This window comes from Rhinoderma darwinii, chromosome 9 (genome assembly GCF_050947455.1).
Source record: "Rhinoderma darwinii isolate aRhiDar2 chromosome 9, aRhiDar2.hap1, whole genome shotgun sequence".
NCBI classification, from domain to species: Eukaryota; Metazoa; Chordata; class Amphibia; order Anura; family Rhinodermatidae; genus Rhinoderma; species Rhinoderma darwinii.
Genome location: NC_134695.1, coordinates 76765787 through 76784037, shown reverse-complemented (window position 1 = coordinate 76784037; position 18251 = coordinate 76765787). Strand labels below are relative to the sequence as shown.

The 18251-nt window shown below is 47.9% G+C and overlaps 1 protein-coding gene across 7 annotated transcripts in view; it reads left to right on the top strand.

Annotated features, from left to right (window-relative positions):
* Positions 1–18251, top strand: part of SOX6 (SRY-box transcription factor 6) — a 481651-nt gene that overhangs the window by 436297 nt on the left and 27103 nt on the right. For 5 of the 7 annotated variants that reach the window (XM_075838210.1, XM_075838209.1, XM_075838211.1 and 2 more), the window contains exons 11-14: positions 98–247; positions 6935–7115; positions 8880–9061; positions 11208–11258. In XM_075838210.1, coding sequence (XP_075694325.1) covers positions 98–247; positions 6935–7115; positions 8880–9061; positions 11208–11258 — 564 coding nt within the window. The remainder of the gene's footprint in view (positions 1–97; positions 248–6934; positions 7116–8879; positions 9062–11207; positions 11259–18251) is intronic. The other 2 variants (XM_075838213.1, XM_075838214.1) reach the window with 2 other exon arrangements.

The window sequence follows — 18251 nt, the reverse complement described above, 5'->3', positions numbered from 1 at the left end:
TTGATCGTAATCTGTGTAAGAGGAAGTCCGAGACCACAATATGCAGAAATAGATGAGGGACACTGAGATCCATCTGACATTGCTGCTTGTTTCACAGCAGATCTACGCAGCGCAGCTCGCCAGCATGCAGATGTCTCCAGGAGCCAAGATGCCGACCACCCCTCAGCCGCCAAACTGCACCGGAGCGCTGTCCCCCACCGGTATGAAGAGTGAAAAGAGAGGGACCAGTCCTGTAACACAGATCAAGGTAAAGGGCATGTGTCAAAAAAATTGCTTCCAATCTGGTGACTTGTACAATCGCTTTCAATCTGGTGACTTGTACAATCGCTTCCAATCTGGTGACTTGTACAATCGCTTCCAATCTGGTGACTTGTACAATCGCTTCCAATCTGGTGACTTGTACAATCGCTTCCAATCTGGTGACTTGTACAATCGTTTCCAATCTGGTGACTTGTACAATCGCTTCCAATCTGGTGACTTGTACAATCGCTTCCAATCTGGTGACTTGTACAATCACTTCCAATCTGGTGACTTGTACAATCGCTTCCAATCTGGTGACTAGTACAATTGCTTCCAATCTGGTGACTTGTACAATTGCTTCCAATCTGGTGACTTGTACAATCGCTTCCAATCTGGTGACTAGTACAATTGCTTCCAATCTGGTGACTTGTACAATCGCTTCCAATCTGGTGACTTGTACAATCGTTTCCAATCTGGTGACTTGTACAATCGCTTCCAATCTGGTGACTTGTACAATCGCTTCCAATCTGGTGACTTGTACAATCACTTCCAATCTGGTGACTTGTACAATCGCTTCCAATCTGGTGACTAGTACAATTGCTTCCAATCTGGTGACTTGTACAATTGCTTCCAATCTGGTGACTATTGTACAATCGCTTCCAATCTGGTGACTATTGTACAATCGCTTCCAATCTGGTGACTATTCTACAATCGCTTCCAATCTGGGTTGATTCTGTCGCTGAGACGTCGCGGTTTCTACTCTTTCTTCTATAAATGAGGTAAAATTCCTCCGTAGATTTTGCGTTTTTCCGTTGTCGGGTGAGCTGCATGAATTTCTGTGTTGTTTCTGCTGCGTTCGCTACAAGAGATTGGTGCAGTGTCGCCCCCGTCTCCAGTGATGGTCGTGTGCCTGCACTGCATCGCCATAATAAAGAGCGCTCTTCCAAATAACGCGGGGGAGGGGAGCGATACGCCTGAAGTGGATGTAGATAAAATGGAAAGTGTCGCCCTCTGCACTGTCCCATTATAGGACAGGACGGCGGCCCCCGCCATGATGGAAGACGTGTTAGTGACAGCGGAATCCTATATCTGCGCCGCTCGTGTCACGACATCTGCGTCCACTTAGAGAAAACATTCAAATATTAGCAAAATAAATCAAAGAAAACGCTTATGAAAAGAAAACGGTCGCCACGGAGACGGCTGATTGATTTGGTGACAAAACGTGTCCCAGACACTCCTGCCAAATCTCCAGCCGACGCCGCAACGTAAGACCGCGCTCCGACAGCCACGGAGATCAGTTATTTACAAGACGACGGCCGACGCCTAGAAAAACACAGACGTGGACTCCGTCCAAGATCAAGTCGTGTTAGGTAACGGACAGATGTTCCGCCGGGGGAGGGTAAATACAGGAGACGGAGCCTCATAACCAGACCGGCCTCAGCCCAACGCCATAAAGTGAGGCCGGAGACTGACGTTCTGCGCGGGGGGCGAGACGCGCGGGACTCATCAGACCCCCGAGTGACGAATCTTTAGGGATTTTTTGTCTCAGAAATCTCTGTAACTTTCTAATAGATTTTGTTTTAATTCCTTAACATTTTCAAGATCTCTGCTTGCTGTCAGTCAAAGATGACATTTCATCCAGAAGCTGAAATCCTGCACAAACCGAACACTTCTCACAGCTGAGGGGTTGTAACAATGTATCAGTTTTAATAACAGCTATCGGCCTGGAGTCCAGGACAGGAAATACATTTGTGCAGCTGATGTGTTTGCATCACAGAGGTTTGTTTGCACTGATACATTGTAACAAACCCTCAGCTGTTTAAGCAGAACTTGGTCAAGGATGTTTTTCAGTCTCTGGATATAAACAAGAATGTTCTCATTCCCAATCAGCAAGCAGAGATTTTGGAAATGGTGAGGAATTGAGATACAATATATATAAGAAAGTCACATGAACTGGACACCGGCCCTTTAACAGGACGCAGCGCCGATGTGTCGCAGTTCTCACAGATCCGCTCTGACCATTTCCGATGTTTCACGCTCAGGGATAATGGCGGCCGGTTAGACAGTGATTTTCCGTTCCTTGAACCGTCATGGAAGTTCTGGGAGGGATCTCCAGTTGTCGTATCGTATGCGGTCAGTTTTCCGTTGTGCGGATCCGGTGAAGGCGCCGCGTGTTTGTGACGGATTACACAGTGTCGCATCAATATAAGGGAAACGTATTGTCGCTTTCCACAAAGAAAACATGGCTGGCTCCAGAAAGTGACGGCGAGCTGCCGGGACACGTTCACTGCACTCGCCATGTGCCACATTGTTTATTCTGCGCAAATCAAAACCTCAATCGTAGCTACTTATCTAATAGTCACCTAAAGGCCGGTGCAGCCGAGCGCCGATCACCCTGACATTGTTGATCGGCGCTCATTTGCTCCTGTCACACAGAGCTGTGGATGGGGAGGAGCGCTCGTTATCCGATCCCTCGTCCCCATCCATTATCATCATGTCTGCAGCGCGTCCCCCTGTTTACACCCCAAGATGCGCAGCCGACAACCAGAATATTTCACTTTTTTAGAACAATACAACCGGCAGATGATCGAGTGTTTCCTCATCTGCTGATCGCTGATCTGTTTACACCGACAATTATCGGTAACGAGCGTTGTATGAACTAATGATCTGCCCGATAATCATCCCGTGTAAAACCCCCTTTATACCCCAGTACAGCGTCTCGTAAACACGACCGCCTGGAAGCCGACAGCGCCTCACACCGCACAGTGACCGGGTACAGACCCTTACCATAGAGTTACTGCTCCCCAACCACCGCTGCCAGGCAGCCCCGTGTACTAATGGCCTCCAAAAAGGGGCACTCCACCCAAAACACATTAATCAAGAGATCCACACATCTTATATACAGTCACAGCTATTCATCTATTACTACTGACAACCAGCCTGTATACCATGTGTGAGAGGTTGTCACAGCCCCGCCCCCTGTTACTGACATCACTGATATATAATATAATTACATTGTGATCAGACATGAGATCCACACATCTTATATACAGTCACAGCTATTCATCTATTACTACTGACAACCAGCCTGTATATCATGTGTGAGAGGTTGTCACAGCCCCGCCCCCTGTTACTGACATCACTGATATATAATATAATTACATGTGATCAGACATGAGATCCACACATCTTATATACAGTGACAGCTATTCATCTATTACTACTGACAACCAGCCTGTATATCATGTGTGAGAGGTTGTCACAGCTCCGCCCCCTGTTACTGACATCACTGATATATAATATAATTACATGTGATCAGACATGAGATCCACACATCTTATATACAGTGACAGCTATTCATCTATTACTACTGACAACCAGCCTGTATATCATGTGTGAGAGGTTGTCACAGCCCCGCCCCCTGTTACTGACATCACTGATATATAATATAATTACACTGTGATCAGACATGAGATCCACACATCTTATATACAGTAACAGCTATTCATCTATTACTACTGACAACCAGCCTGTATATCATGTGTGAGAGGTTGTCACAGCTCCGCCCCCTGTTACTGACATCACTGATATATAATATAATTACATGTGATCAGACATGAGATCCACACATCTTATATACAGTAACAGCTATTCATCTATTACTACTGACAACCAGCCTGTATATCATGTGTGAGAGGTTGTCACAGCCCCGCCCCCTGTTACTGACATCACTGATATATAATTACACTGTGATCAGACATGAGATCCACACATCTTATATACAGTAACAGCTATTCATCTATTACTACTAACAACCAGCCTATATATCATGTGTGAGAGGTTGTCACAGCCCCGCCCCCTGTTACTGACATCACTGATATATAATATAATTACACTGTGATCAGACATGAGATCCACACATCTTATATACAGTCCCAGCTATTCATCTATTACTACTGACAACCCGCCTGTATATCATGTGTGAGAGGTTGTCACAGCTCCGCCCCCTGTTACTGACATTACTGATATATAATATAATTACATTGTGATCAGACATGAGATCCACACATCTTATATACAGTCACAGCTATTCATCTATTACTACTGACAACCAGCCTGTATATCATGTGTGAGAGGTTGTCACAGCTCCGCCCCCTGTTACTGACATCACTGATATATAATATAATTACACTGTGATCAGACATGAGATCCACACATCTTATATACAGTAACAGCTACTCATCTATTACTACTGACAACCAGCCTGTATATCATGTGTGAGAGGTTGTCACAGCCCCGCCCCCTGTTACTGACATCACTGATATATAATATAATCACATTGTGATCAGACATGAGATCCACACATCTTATATACAGTAACAGCTATTCATCTATTACTACTGACAACCAGCCTGTGTATCATGTGTGAGAGGTTGTCACTGCCCCGCCCCCTGCTACTGACATCACTGATATATAATATAATTACATTGTGATCAGACATGAGATCCACACATCTTATATACAGTCACAGCTATTCATCTATTACTACTGACAACCAGCCTGTATATCATGTGTGAGAGGTTGTCACAGCCCCGCCCCCTGTTACTGACATCACTGATATATAATATAATTACACTGTGATCAGACATGAGATCCACACATCTTATATACAGTCCCAGCTATTCATCTATTACTACTGACAACCAGCCTGTATATCATGTGTGAGAGGTTGTCACAGCCCCGCCCCCTGTTACTGACATCACTGATATATAATATAATTACATGTGATCAGACATGAGATCCACACACCTTATATACAGTAACAGCTATTCATCTATTACTACTGACAACCAGCCTGTATATCATGTGTGAGAGGTTGTCACAGCCCCGCCCCCTGTTACTGACATCACTGATATATAATATAATTACACTGTGATCAGACATGAGATCCACACATCTTATATACAGTCCCAGCTATTCATCTATTACTACTGATAACCAGCCTGTATATCATGTGTGAGAGGTTGTCACAGCCCCGCCCCCTGTTACTGACATCACTGATATATAATATAATTACACACATCTTATATACAGTCACAGCTATTCATCTATTACTACTGACAACCAGCCTGTATATCATGTGTGAGAGGTTGTCACAGCCCCGCCCCCTGTTACTGACATCACTGATATATAATATAATTACACACATCTTATATACAGTCACAGCTATTCATCTATTACTTTACATCTAAACTCTCTAACAAAAGATTCTTTTCAGTAAAATGTCTGACGTTTCATTAGAGCACTGCAGTCTACTCCACCTGTGTAGGGTGCAGTGCGGAGATCATATGGACTTAGTAAGGTTTTCCTCATCATTATATACAGAATCCATGCGCATCCACCTGACTCGAGGCTTCATGGACAATTTGTTCGCCATATAAACGTCACGAGGCGCACAGAGAGGTGTTTATAGAGAGTTTTCTGGCTCGGTCCTCGCTGTAGTCGATCATTCTCCTCCTCACGATCAGTTCGGAACCACATGATCCAGAGGTGGAGTAATTGTTGGTAATTTAGCACTATAATAAATAAGAGGTAAATATACGGCATTAAGGGCGGCCATTGGTGCTGAATGACATAAATCTGTCCTGTTAGAGCTACTGATCGCTTCCCTCTATTGCGTTGCCTGCGTCGGTCTTCACTGTCGTTCTGGCATGCTATTCCTGAACCAGGATGTACAGGCCCTTCCCAGATAATGTGGGGTGCAGTGCGTTGTGGGTGGACAGTGGGCTTCAGTTATTAAAAATGTCTAATAGAATACCTGTATAACCAATCAGAGCTGAGCTTTTATTTCTTGAAGTGCTGTGGCACAATGAAAGCTGCGCTGTGATTGGTTGCTGTGGGTTTTCTATAAGACATTGTAATAAATGGGGCCAGTGACTATAAATGACCCCATGGCATTTATTATCCTGTGATTACAATGTGGGGGTCCTGGGGGCGCTGCCGTCCTGGTGGGGGACATTCCTGTGCCATAGTGTCGGCCTCCGGTCTCGGCACCAGACGCCAGTGATTCAGCGCTCAGGGCAGATGGACGGAGCTCAGAGTTTCCCGGTGTAAGCGCGCGCCTGGTCTAGGGCAGGTAGCGGCGGGCGGCGTCTGCCAGGCCAATAGTCTCTTCTTTTCCATGTCCTGTAATTCTCCAGGCCGGACACATTGTTACTGTTTGTGGATCGGTCATTGACGGGGATTAACCCTTTCATCACCTCTCAGGTGGAGCCGGGGATGATGGGATATTTTGCGCCCGTCTTGCCGGGTGGCGTTGTCCGTCAGTTCTGTATTTCCAGGAGGAGCTGCCGGTCTGCGGTATGAACTCGCCGCGGCTTCCACACAACTCCATGGGAATTGTAATGATTCTTTGTAAATGCCCGGGGTTAATTCCGATCTTGGAAAACACATTAAGACGTGAACTGTAATGCGCAGTAATTCAGGTATCAGCGAGCGTGTTGATGTAAATACGAGGCTGAATTAATGAGCTTGGTTCGGTGGCTTCTCGGAGGGCGCGGGTAATTAGCTGCCTTTGTTATTACAGCGGGAGTCGGTGGCATTGTCTGGGAGGTGTAAAGCGGCGGCGGAGTCTTAAGTGCTAATGTGCCCCATTTATCTGCTTCTAATCATTGTTTATGTGAAATCCCCGCAGGATGAGGCGGCGCAGCCTCTGAACTTATCAGCGCGACCGAAGACGGCGGAGCCCATAAAGTCTCCCACATCCCCGACGCAGAACCTCTTCCCGCCCAGTAAGACCAGTCCCGTGGGTCTATCAAACAAGAGCGGCATCCACAGCCCCATCAGCGGAGTCCTGGGCAGAGGATCGTCCCTGGGTAAGAGCGGAGCGCCCCCTGTCTGATATATGGCGGATCACACAGGAATAGAGGTCCTTTACTCATCCTGTCACCCAGCTTTCCCACAGCCCTGCATGGTTCATCTAGTTATACAAGCTCCATTATATAACTAGCATGTGATCATGGAAAGCTGGGTGACAACCAGTATATCTGCATTACAGCTGCAGCCACCAATCAGGAGCCCAGGAAAGCTGGGTGACAACCAGTATATCTGCATTGCAGCTGCAGCCACCAATCAGGAGTCTAGGAAAGCTGGGTGACAACCAGTATATCTGCATTGCAGCTGCAGCCACCAATCAGGAGTGTAGGAAAGATGGGTGACAACCAGTATATCTGCATTGCAGCTGCAGCCACCAATCAGGAGTCCAGGAAAGCTGGGTGACAACCAGTATATCTGCATTGCAGCTGCAGCCACCAATCAGGAGTCTAGGAAAGCTGGGTGACAACCAGTATATCTGCATTGCAGCTGCAGCCACCAATCAGGAGCCCAGGAAAGCTGGGTGACAACCAGTATATCTGCATTGCAGCTGCAGCCACCAATCAGGAGCCCAGGAAAGCTGGGTGATAACCAGTATATCTGCATTGCAGCTGCAGCCACCAATCAGGAGTCCAGGAAAGCTGGGTGACAACCCATGTGGGAATTGTTATAGCGGCCATATTGGTCGTCACCCAGCGTTCCTAGTAACGGACACGACTAAAAAACAGCAGGATGGACGTTCCTTGAGGCTTTGACAGAAGGGGGTGAACCACGGATTTATATTTTGGACATTTTTCGGAGCTGCGTCCAGGCCGCGGTCTTAGCCGGGAGCTGAGCAGGAACGGGCTGTGGTAATTAGCGCTTGGTTTTTCACGGTCGCTGCTCCGGTCGCGTTTTTCTTCAACCACAATGGAAAACCGCATTTTACCGCAACTTGTGAATGATTTCAGGGGGGTAAATGCCAACGGTGTCCTCTAGGGACCAATCAGTAATTATAGAGCGGGGCCCCTCAGTGCTGCCCCCTTCTGATGTCCAGGACGCGGGAACGTCATTATCAGTTATTCTAGTTAATTGTCGTCATGGAACGAGAAGCCAATAAACAAGTGCAGATAATCTTATTAACAATAACGGCGACTCGTAAAACGTCCGCGATAAACAAGCGCTGTTTTTAATCTCTGCGCTCTCCAAAAATCCCTCATTGCGGCCGTCGGAGTGACCCCCCCCCCCCCCCGCTCTGTGCAGCAAAAACAAGGCGGCTTTTAAGAGCGGGAGGAATTTGCCACCGAGTTAACGCTGCCGCAGACGCTTTGGGAGAAGCTGGAGACGATGAGTCTTCTGGACGCTGTGTGCGCCTTGTCACTGCGCCAAAATGATGGTCGGCGGCGGAAGGTGAAAATTAAAACTGAGCCCTGAGTGTTCGGGGTCACAGGTAACAATCTACTGCGCTGACCTATCACAGAGAACCAGCCAATCAGCACAATGATGACATCACTGCCGCAGCGCGAGGCCGTTATCCGTATCACACGTTTATTTAGTTGCTGCACTCATGATGAGGAGACTTGACCCTCGATCCTTCCATGACACCGGTCACATGATAGACTTATAATATCCACGGGTGTAGGAGAAGCTGCTCTGTGGCCCTGCAGCTGAGGGGCCCCTCTGTTGGTGGTTACGGGGCGGCCTTGTTACACCCCTGCTTGTATATAACCCATGTGATATAAGGTGATGGGCGGTGATTTAGACACTTCTCTCCCTCTTCTCCATAGACATCCTCTCTAGTCTGAACTCTCCGGCCCTTTTCGGAGACCAGGACACGGTCATGAAAGCCATACAAGAAGCTCGCAAGATGAGAGAGCAGATCCAGAGAGAGCAGCAGCACCAACAGCACGGCCTGGACAGCAAACTGCCGCTCACTAACATCGGCCTGAACAACTGCAGGGGGGACAAGGTAACCCGCGCCTCCCAGACCCCGCACAAATCTACCAGGAGGGGTCACGGCCGTCAGTAATATGATGGGGCACAGACATGGCGGAGGGTCCGGCTCTGATTGGCCGCATTTTCCTTTCTCATCATTGGGCCAATTTTAGTAAATACGGGGGGAGGGAAAGAAGAGACCCCGCGCTCAGACCCCCCGTTCTCTCTTTTCACTTGATACGATCAGCGGCACGTCGTCTTCCTTCACATGACCCGCCATTAATGTCCCCTCTATATAGAGCGATTTACTCGACAAGAAAGGGGGCGATGTTGAGAGAGGAACATGAGGGGCGACAGCGCTGCCAATAGACATCTATAGAACGGGCTCCGCCAGCCGTATACGTGTCACCCCCCATAGAGGGCGATTCGCTATAGTGTCAGGACTGGTAATATGTCGGCCCCGGGCTGTAGTCGATTCGTCAGATTTCTCCTCAGTTTGTGACGTGAGTTGAGAGGTTCAATATCCCGGAGTTTCTCTCATATTTTACATCTGATATCGGTTGTTATGCGCCTTCTTTGTGGCTGCCGGGTTCATGACAAGAACACCAGAGTGACAGTGAAGACTGATACGCAGGAATGTAGAGGGATGAAAGCGGGAGCACAACCCTTATAGGCATTGTAATGGCCGCCATTAGGGGTTGTCGCCAGTATCTGTCACCCGGGCAGGAGAGTAAAAAGAAGAATATGAAATACTCAGGACGACACTAAAAGAAGAAGCGCCGGGCGGGGGGGGGGGGGGGATCAGGTCTAAAGCTGCGAAACGCTGAATGGAGACGTGTGTAAAGTTAGGAGATGAGACGGCGCGATCACCACCACGTATCCTCAATCCTCGCTGCGGGCGGCTGAATACAGACTGGATGGAGCCGCGAGACAACGCCAAAAAAGGCGCAAAACATTCACCAGGAAATCGGGACCGCGCCGTGCGAAACGTAACCTATTTACGTATTTATAGGGTCAATAACAAACAGCGCGTTTCGGTGCGTCAGTCGCCGCTTTGTCAGGTACCTCAGATTTGACACAACTTGGTCCCAATTCCTGGGGAATGTTTTTCTGGAGTTGTCCCTCGACTCCATCCAGTCTGTCTATAAGACAATGCAGGTCTCGGCCAGGAAGCACGAGGGACACTTCTCTTTTCACCTCTCCATTTGCTGTGCACTCTAATGTTCCCTGTTATCAGCCAGATCAGTGTATGAACCTCCCTGTCCCATGATCACTACTTTATATCATACATTTCAGAGACATTTACCTCCATATATGTGACTGATATCAGCCGCTCCTCTTATATCACTCCAGCACTATTATAAGCTCTGGACTGTGAGGGTTACTGGCCCTTTAAGAAGACGATGTATCTGGCGGTGAACCTGCAGCCCATTCCGCCTCCTCCACATTAGATAGAGGAGCGCTGCAGCGTGTCAGGAGGTGTCAGGACACGATTCTGCTCCACAATGGGCGGAGGTGCGGCACCACAGATTGTTCCTCAGGGCGTGTGGCGTGTAATCTCTGTTCCAGCGCATATTGTGTGTCCTGGAGGCTCCGCTGTACGGAGCGCAGCGCCGTGATTGACACATGACTGATCTGCCCGTTGTAGTCAATCATACAGCCACGATGTGTCACAATGAAGCTTCCCGCTGGTTATAGAAATCTTCAGCGTTCTGACCTTCCATCATTACGGTCCAAGAAAAACCCTTCCAATCCACCTTGTTCTGATCTCCTCGCTGCCGCAGTCACATGGACATATTGCGCGTGCTCTGGGGTCGTCATGGCAGCAACGGACTAACTGCACGACTTCCTGTTCTGTGACCCTTCGTTATAAGAGCACATTGAGGAGGTCACATGACAGGAAGTCCGTGCAGAATTAGTCTGTTGCTGCCATGACGACCCCAGAGCAAGCGCAATATGTCCATGTGACTGCTGCAAAGACAAGGAGACGATCAGAAGTGGCATTGATAATTTCATGTTGGCTGTTTTGTGATTACTGTTACGTCTATGGCCATCTGTAGATAAGTGCCGGTATTCTGGTCGCTCATGCTCCCTGGCAGAGTGTTTGCCTGGTAGTCTGAGTAGCGTGTATATATTTGGTGTCTTCTCTAATGCCCCCTCCACCGTTTGCTTTATTTCAGATGCTGCTAGATGCCATCTCAGGAAGGATTTGTGTTAGAAGTGCGCACACAGTGAGTCACAATCATCTCTATTATACATATGTTTCTCAATGTGTCTTTGGCTTGAGATCCTCGGAGCTGTCACCGCAGAACCTCTGTCTAAACTGACATTTTGCAATTTCTGATCCCTGGGTGGAAGGAAGATGGCTTCCAGCCCACCCCATGTTACATCTTGTGATATTCAATGTGTAAGCCAAAACGTTCAGTCTCACACATCCCGACTGAGGCTGCAACTAAAAGATGTTCATGTCGCTAAACACGCCGCTATTACCTGGCTGCCAGGCTGTTTATTTCCAAGGAACTTTGTTTTGGGAGTATTTTATTAAAAACACAATATTGCGCGCCGTGTCTGCCATGTTTGCAGGTTCCAGAAATACCTTCTGGATTTTATAGTGATTTATACAGTATTAGTAATAGTTTCATTTTACTCAAAATATTATGTGATTAATAGCTGTGTATTCATCATTAGCTTCAGGTATTTAGTTGTGAATCTGGAGATCGGTTCAGGTTCCAGGGATGAGATCGGTGCAGGTTCCAGAGATGAGATCGGTGCAGGTTCCAGAGATGAGATCGGTGCAGGTTCCAGAGATGAGATCGGTGCAGGTTCCAGAGATGAGATCGGTGCAGGTTCTAGAGATGAGATCGGTGCAGGTTCTAGAGATGAGATCGGTACAGGTTCTAGAGATGAGATCGGTGCAGGTTCTAGATATGAGATCGGTGCAGGTTCTAGAGATGAGATCGGTGCAGGTTCCAGAGATGAGATCGGTGCAGGTTCTAGAGATGAGATCGGTACAGGTTCTAGAGATGAGATCGGTGCAGGTTCCAGAGATGAGAACGGTGCAGGTTCTAGAGATGAGATCGGTGCAGGTTCCAGAGATGAGATCGGTGCAGGTTCCAGATATAAGATCGGTGCAGGTTCCAGAGATAAGATCGGTGCAGGTTCCAGATATAAGATCGGTGCAGGTTCCAGAGATGAGATCGGTGCAGGTTCTAGAGATGAGATCAGTGCAGGTTCTAGAGATGAGATCAGTGCAGGTTCTAGATATGAGATCGGTGCAGGTTCCAGAGATGAGATCGGTGCAGGTTCTAGAGATGAGATTAATGCAGGTTCCAGAGATGAGATCGATGCAGGTTCCGGAGATGAGATCGGTGCAGGTTCCAGAGATGAGATCGGTGCAGGTTCTAGAGATGAGATCGGTGCAGGTTCCAGAGATGAGATCGGTGCAGGTTCCAGAGATGAGATCGGTGCAGGTTCTAGAGATGAGATCGGTGCAGGTTCTAGAGATGAGATCGGTACAGGTTCTAGAGATGAGATCGGTGAAGGTTCTAGATATGAGATCGGTGCAGGTTCCAGAGATGAGATCGGTGCAGGTTCTAGAGATGAGATCGGTGCAGGTTCCAGAGATGAGATCAGTGCAGGTTCTAGAGATGAGATCGGTGCAGGTTCCAGAGATGAGATCGGTGCAGGTTCTAGAGATGAGATCGGTACAGGTTCTAGAGATGAGATCGGTGCAGGTTCCAGAGATGAGATCGGTGCAGGTTCTAGAGATGAGATCGGTGCAGGTTCCAGAGATGAGATCGGTGCAGGTTCCAGAGATGAGATCGGTGCAGGTTCTAGAGATGAGATCGGTGCAGGTTCCAGAGATGAGATCGGTGCAGGTTCCAGAGATGAGATCGGTGCAGGTTCCAGATATGAGATCGGTGCAGGTTCCAGAGATGAGATCGGTGCAGGTTCCAGATATAAGATCGGTGCAGGTTCCAGAGATGAGATCGGTGCAGGTTCTAGAGATGAGATCAGTGCAGGTTCTAGAGATGAGATCAGTGCAGGTTCTAGAGATGAGATCGGTGCAGGTTCCAGAGATGAGATCGGTGCAGGTTCCAGAGATGAGATCAGTGCAGGTTCCAGAGATGAGATCAGTGCAGGTTCTAGAGATGAGATCAGTGCAGGTTCCAGAGATGAGATCAGTGCAGGTTCCAGATATAAGATCGGTGCAGGTTCCAGAGATGGGATCGGTGCAGGTTCTAGAGATGAGATCAGTGCAGGTTCCAGAGATGAGATCGGTGCAGGTTCTAGATATAAGATCGGTGCAGGTTCCGGAGATGAGATCGGTGCAGGTTCCAGATATAAGATCGGTGCAGGTTCTAGAGATGAGATCAGTGCAGGTTCCAGAGATGAGATCGGTGCAGGTTCCAGATATAAGATCGATGCAGGTTCCGGATATAAGATCGATGCAGGTTCCGGAGATGAGATCGGTGCAGGTTCTAGAGATGAGATCGGTGCAGGTTCTGGAGATGAGATCGGTGCAGGTTCTAGAGATGAGATCTGTGTAGGTTCCGGAGATGAGATCGGTGCAGGTTCTAGAGATGAGATCAGTGCAGGTTCCGGAGATGAGATCGGTGCAGGTTCTAGAGATGAGATCAGTGCAAGTTCCAGAGATGAGATTAATGCAGGTTCCAGAGATGAGATCGGTGCAGGTTCCAGAGATGAGATCAGTGCAAGTTCCAGAGATGAGATTAATGCAGGTTCCAGAGATGAGATCAGTGCAGGTTCTACAGATGAGATCAGTGCAGGATCTAGAGATGAGATCGGTGCAGGTTCCAGAGATGAGATCGGTGCAGGTTCCAGATATAAGATCGGTGCAGGTTCTAGAGCTGAGATCGGTGCCGATTCTAGATATGAGATCGGTGCATGTTCTAGAAATGAGATCGATGCAGGTTCTAGAGATGAGATCGGTGCAGGTTCTAGAGATGAGATCGGTGCAGGTTCTAGAGATGAGATCAGTGCAGGTTCTAGAGATGAGATCGGTGCAGGTTCTAGAGATGAGATCGGTGCAGGTTCCAGAGATGAGATCGGTGCAGGTTCTAGAGATGAGATCAGTGCAGGTTCCAGAGATGAGATCAGTGCAGGTTCCAGATATAAGATCGGTGCAGGTTCCAGAGATGAGATCGGTGCAGGTTCTAGAGATGAGATCAGTGCAGGTTCCAGAGATGAGATCGGTGCAGGTTTCAGATATAAGATCGGTGCAGGTTCCGGAGATGAGATCGGTGCAGGTTCCAGATATAAGATCGGTGCAGGTTCCAGAGATGAGATCGGTGCAGGTTCTAGAAATGAGATCGATGCAGGTTCCAGAGATGAGATCGGTGCAGGTTTCAGATATAAGATCGGTGCAGGTTCCGGAGATGAGATCGGTGCAGGTTCCAGATATAAGATCGGTGCAGGTTCCAGAGATGAGATCGGTGCAGGTTCCAGATATAAGATCGATGCAGGTTCCGGATATAAGATCGATGCAGGTTCCGGAGATGAGATCGGTGCAGGTTCTAGAGATGAGATCGGTGCAGGTTCTGGAGATGAGATCGGTGCAGGTTCTAGAGATGAGATCTGTGTAGGTTCCGGAGATGAGATCGGTGCAGGTTCTAGAGATGAGATCGGTGCAGGTTCTGGAGATGAGATCGGTGCAGGTTCTAGAGATGAGATCAGTGCAAGTTCCAGAGATGAGATTAATGCAGGTTCCAGAGATGAGATCGGTGCAGGTTCCAGAGATGAGATCAGTGCAGGTTCTAGAGATGAGATCAGTGCAGGATCTAGAGATGAGATCGGTGCAGGTTCCAGAGATGAGATCGGTGCAGGTTCTAGAGATGAGATCGGTGCAGGTTCTAGAGCTGAGATTGGTGCCGATTCTAGATATGAGATCGGTGCAGGTTCCAGAGATGAGATCGGTGCAGGTTCTAGAAATGAGATCGATGCAGGTTCCAGAGATGAGATCGGTGCAGGTTTCAGATATAAGATCGGTGCAGGTTCCGGAGATGAGATCGGTGCAGGTTCCAGATATAAGATCGGTGCAGGTTCCAGAGATGAGATCGGTGCAGGTTCCAGATATAAGATCGATGCAGGTTCCGGATATAAGATCGATGCAGGTTCCGGAGATGAGATCGGTGCAGGTTCTAGAGATGAGATCGGTGCAGGTTCTGGAGATGAGATCGGTGCAGGTTCTAGAGATGAGATCTGTGTAGGTTCCGGAGATGAGATCGGTGCAGGTTCTAGAGATGAGATCGGTGCAGGTTCTGGAGATGAGATCGGTGCAGGTTCTAGAGATGAGATCAGTGCAAGTTCCAGAGATGAGATTAATGCAGGTTCCAGAGATGAGATCGGTGCAGGTTCCAGAGATGAGATCAGTGCAGGTTCTAGAGATGAGATCAGTGCAGGATCTAGAGATGAGATCGGTGCAGGTTCCAGAGATGAGATCGGTGCAGGTTCTAGAGATGAGATCGGTGCAGGTTCTAGAGCTGAGATTGGTGCCGATTCTAGATATGAGATCGGTGCAGGTTCCAGAGATGAGATCGGTGCAGGTTCTAGAAATGAGATCGATGCAGGTTCTAGAGATGAGATCGGTGCAGGTTCTAGAGATGAGATCGGTGCAGGTTCCAGAGATGAGATCGGTGCAGGTTCTAGAGATGAGATCGGTGCAGGTTCCAGAGATGAGATCAGTGCAGGTTCCAGATATAAGATCGGTGCAGGTTCCAGAGATGAGATCGGTGCAGGTTCTAGAGATGAGATCAGTGCAGGTTCCAGAGATGAGATCGGTGCAGGTTCCAGATATAAGATCGGTGCAGGTTCCGGAGATGAGATCGGTGCAGGTTCCAGATATAAGATCGGTGCAGGTTCTAGAGATGAGATCAGTGCAGGTTCCAGAGATGAGATCAGTGCAGGTTCCAGATATAAGATCGATGCAGGTTCCGGATATAAGATCGATGCAGGTTCCGGAGATGAGATCGGTGCAGGTTCTAGAGATGAGATCGGTGCAGGTTCTGGAGATGAGATCGGTGCAGGTTCTAGAGATGAGATCTGTGTAGGTTCCGGAGATGAGATCGGTGCAGGTTCTAGAGATGAGATCGGTGCAGGTTCTGGAGATGAGATCGGTGCAGGTTCTAGAGATGAGATCAGTGCAAGTTCCAGAGATGAGATTAATGCAGGTTCCAGAGATGAGATCGGTGCAGGTTCCAGAGATGAGATCAGTGCAGGTTCTAGAGATGAGATCAGTGCAGGATCTAGAGATGAGATCGGTGCCGGTTCCAGAGATGAGATCGGTGCAGGTTCCAGATATAAGATCGGTGCAGGTTCTAGAGCTGAGATTGGTGCCGATTCTAGATATGAGATCGGTGCAGGTTCCAGAGATGAGATCGGTGCATGTTCTAGAAATGAGATCGATGCAGGTTCTAGAGATGAGATCGGTGCAGGTTCTAGAGATGAGATCGGTGCAGGTTCCAGAGATGAGATCGGTGCAGGTTCTAGAGATGAGATCGGTGCAGGTTCCAGAGATGAGATCGGTGCAGGTTCCAGAGATGAGATCGGTGCAGCTTCTAGAGATGAGATCGGTGCAGGTTCTAGAGATGAGATCGGTGCAGGTTCCAGAGATGAGATCGGTGCAGTTCCTACAGATGAGATCGGTGCAGGTTCTAGTTAGGATGTCAGTGCAGATCCTACAGATGAGATTGGTGGAGGTTCTGTATTACAGTTCTGTTTCTAGTGCATTACGTTTCACTGAAGAGGCGGACTAGTGAATATATATATTATAGAGGGGGAGTTCCTGTAGTCTCTGGCCAGAAAACCTCAACATTGTTCTCGGCTATATCTGGATTGTCAGTAGCGCGGCGCTGGTGTATTGGGTTCCAGTGTAGCTCCATCTGAGGTCCTATCACATCCACGATAACCGCTCTGATTTACGATGAGGACGTTGAGACTTACATAAAACTAAAGCTCTAGATCCCGGGGGCTTTTAGGGCCGGGGTCATTATATAGGAGCGCGGCATCTCGTCTTTTCCTTCTGTATATTTTCATGTTATTGGTTAATTAGCTCAGGATCTTTGTGGGTTCCCCAGAGACAACGTGGCGTGAAGTTCAGGAGCGCTCTCATTTCCTGTTTTATGTATAAGCTGCAGTGTAAAGGAAGACGGACGTCTCTCAGAATATAGAATGATATATTTGTTTCACTAGGACCGGACGTATCTAGGTGACATTTTCTATTTTTGTTTTCTGACTAATTGATAAGCGTGTCATTATTCTGAGAGCGCCGGACGTCCACCTGCGGTCGCAGGTATCGGAGTGCGGACTTTGGTGTTAGATTTTATTTCAGCTGAGATTGCATTTGAAAAACTACCTAAATGACTGCACATAATAAACAATTAGGAAGCGACATTATGGGGGTTATATATAGGTTTTATTATTCCCTCCCTGGATCTCTGTTTGTGATGTCACTGTGGACGTCATGTCATCATATTTACGGAGCAGAGAGCAGCGGCGCAGGAACAGTGCAGAAGTAATATGATAATTCTATTATAGACTGTTTATACTGTCTGTGTCCAGAGATAACCCGCAGCTGCATGGAGAACCCTGTATCTCAGCTTCCTGGACCCCTGACATGGGGGGATATTACAGATAAACTGCAGTCACAGCTGAATTTCCGGAGTGAAGACTTTCTGCAATATTTGCTTTTTTCCCACATAGAGAATAATAAATTCCTAATGAATTGAAAAGCAAATCACAAGTCACAGGCGAAGTTTAAGTCACCGTGTAGCCTGAGCCTCGGGCACTGTAACGTGGAGATTTAGTAGGGAATTGCATCCTGAGCCGTTCTGTGACCGCAGAGAGAAGCGGCGCTGGCCGGGTGATTCTCCGCTCTTCACATCCAGAGTACAGGCTCTCATAAATGGCACCTGTATTCTGCTGATGGGGAATCTTCCTGCTGCTGCCTGTACTATGAAGCGGTCTGGGCAATAGATGTGAATTAGGCAACTGCTCATAATGCAATTCCGTAATTTATCAGTTCAAGCAGGTGCAAAGGAGCTTTACTTTGATACTGAATAGACTGTATATATACCGATGTAGCAGAGCTGACTGCCTGAGTACTGGGATGAGATGTTGGTGGGTATCTGCACTCTTCTAGAGAACCACAAGATCACGCACGGTGATATCACACTACATCAGCTCTGCTACATCTGTACAACACT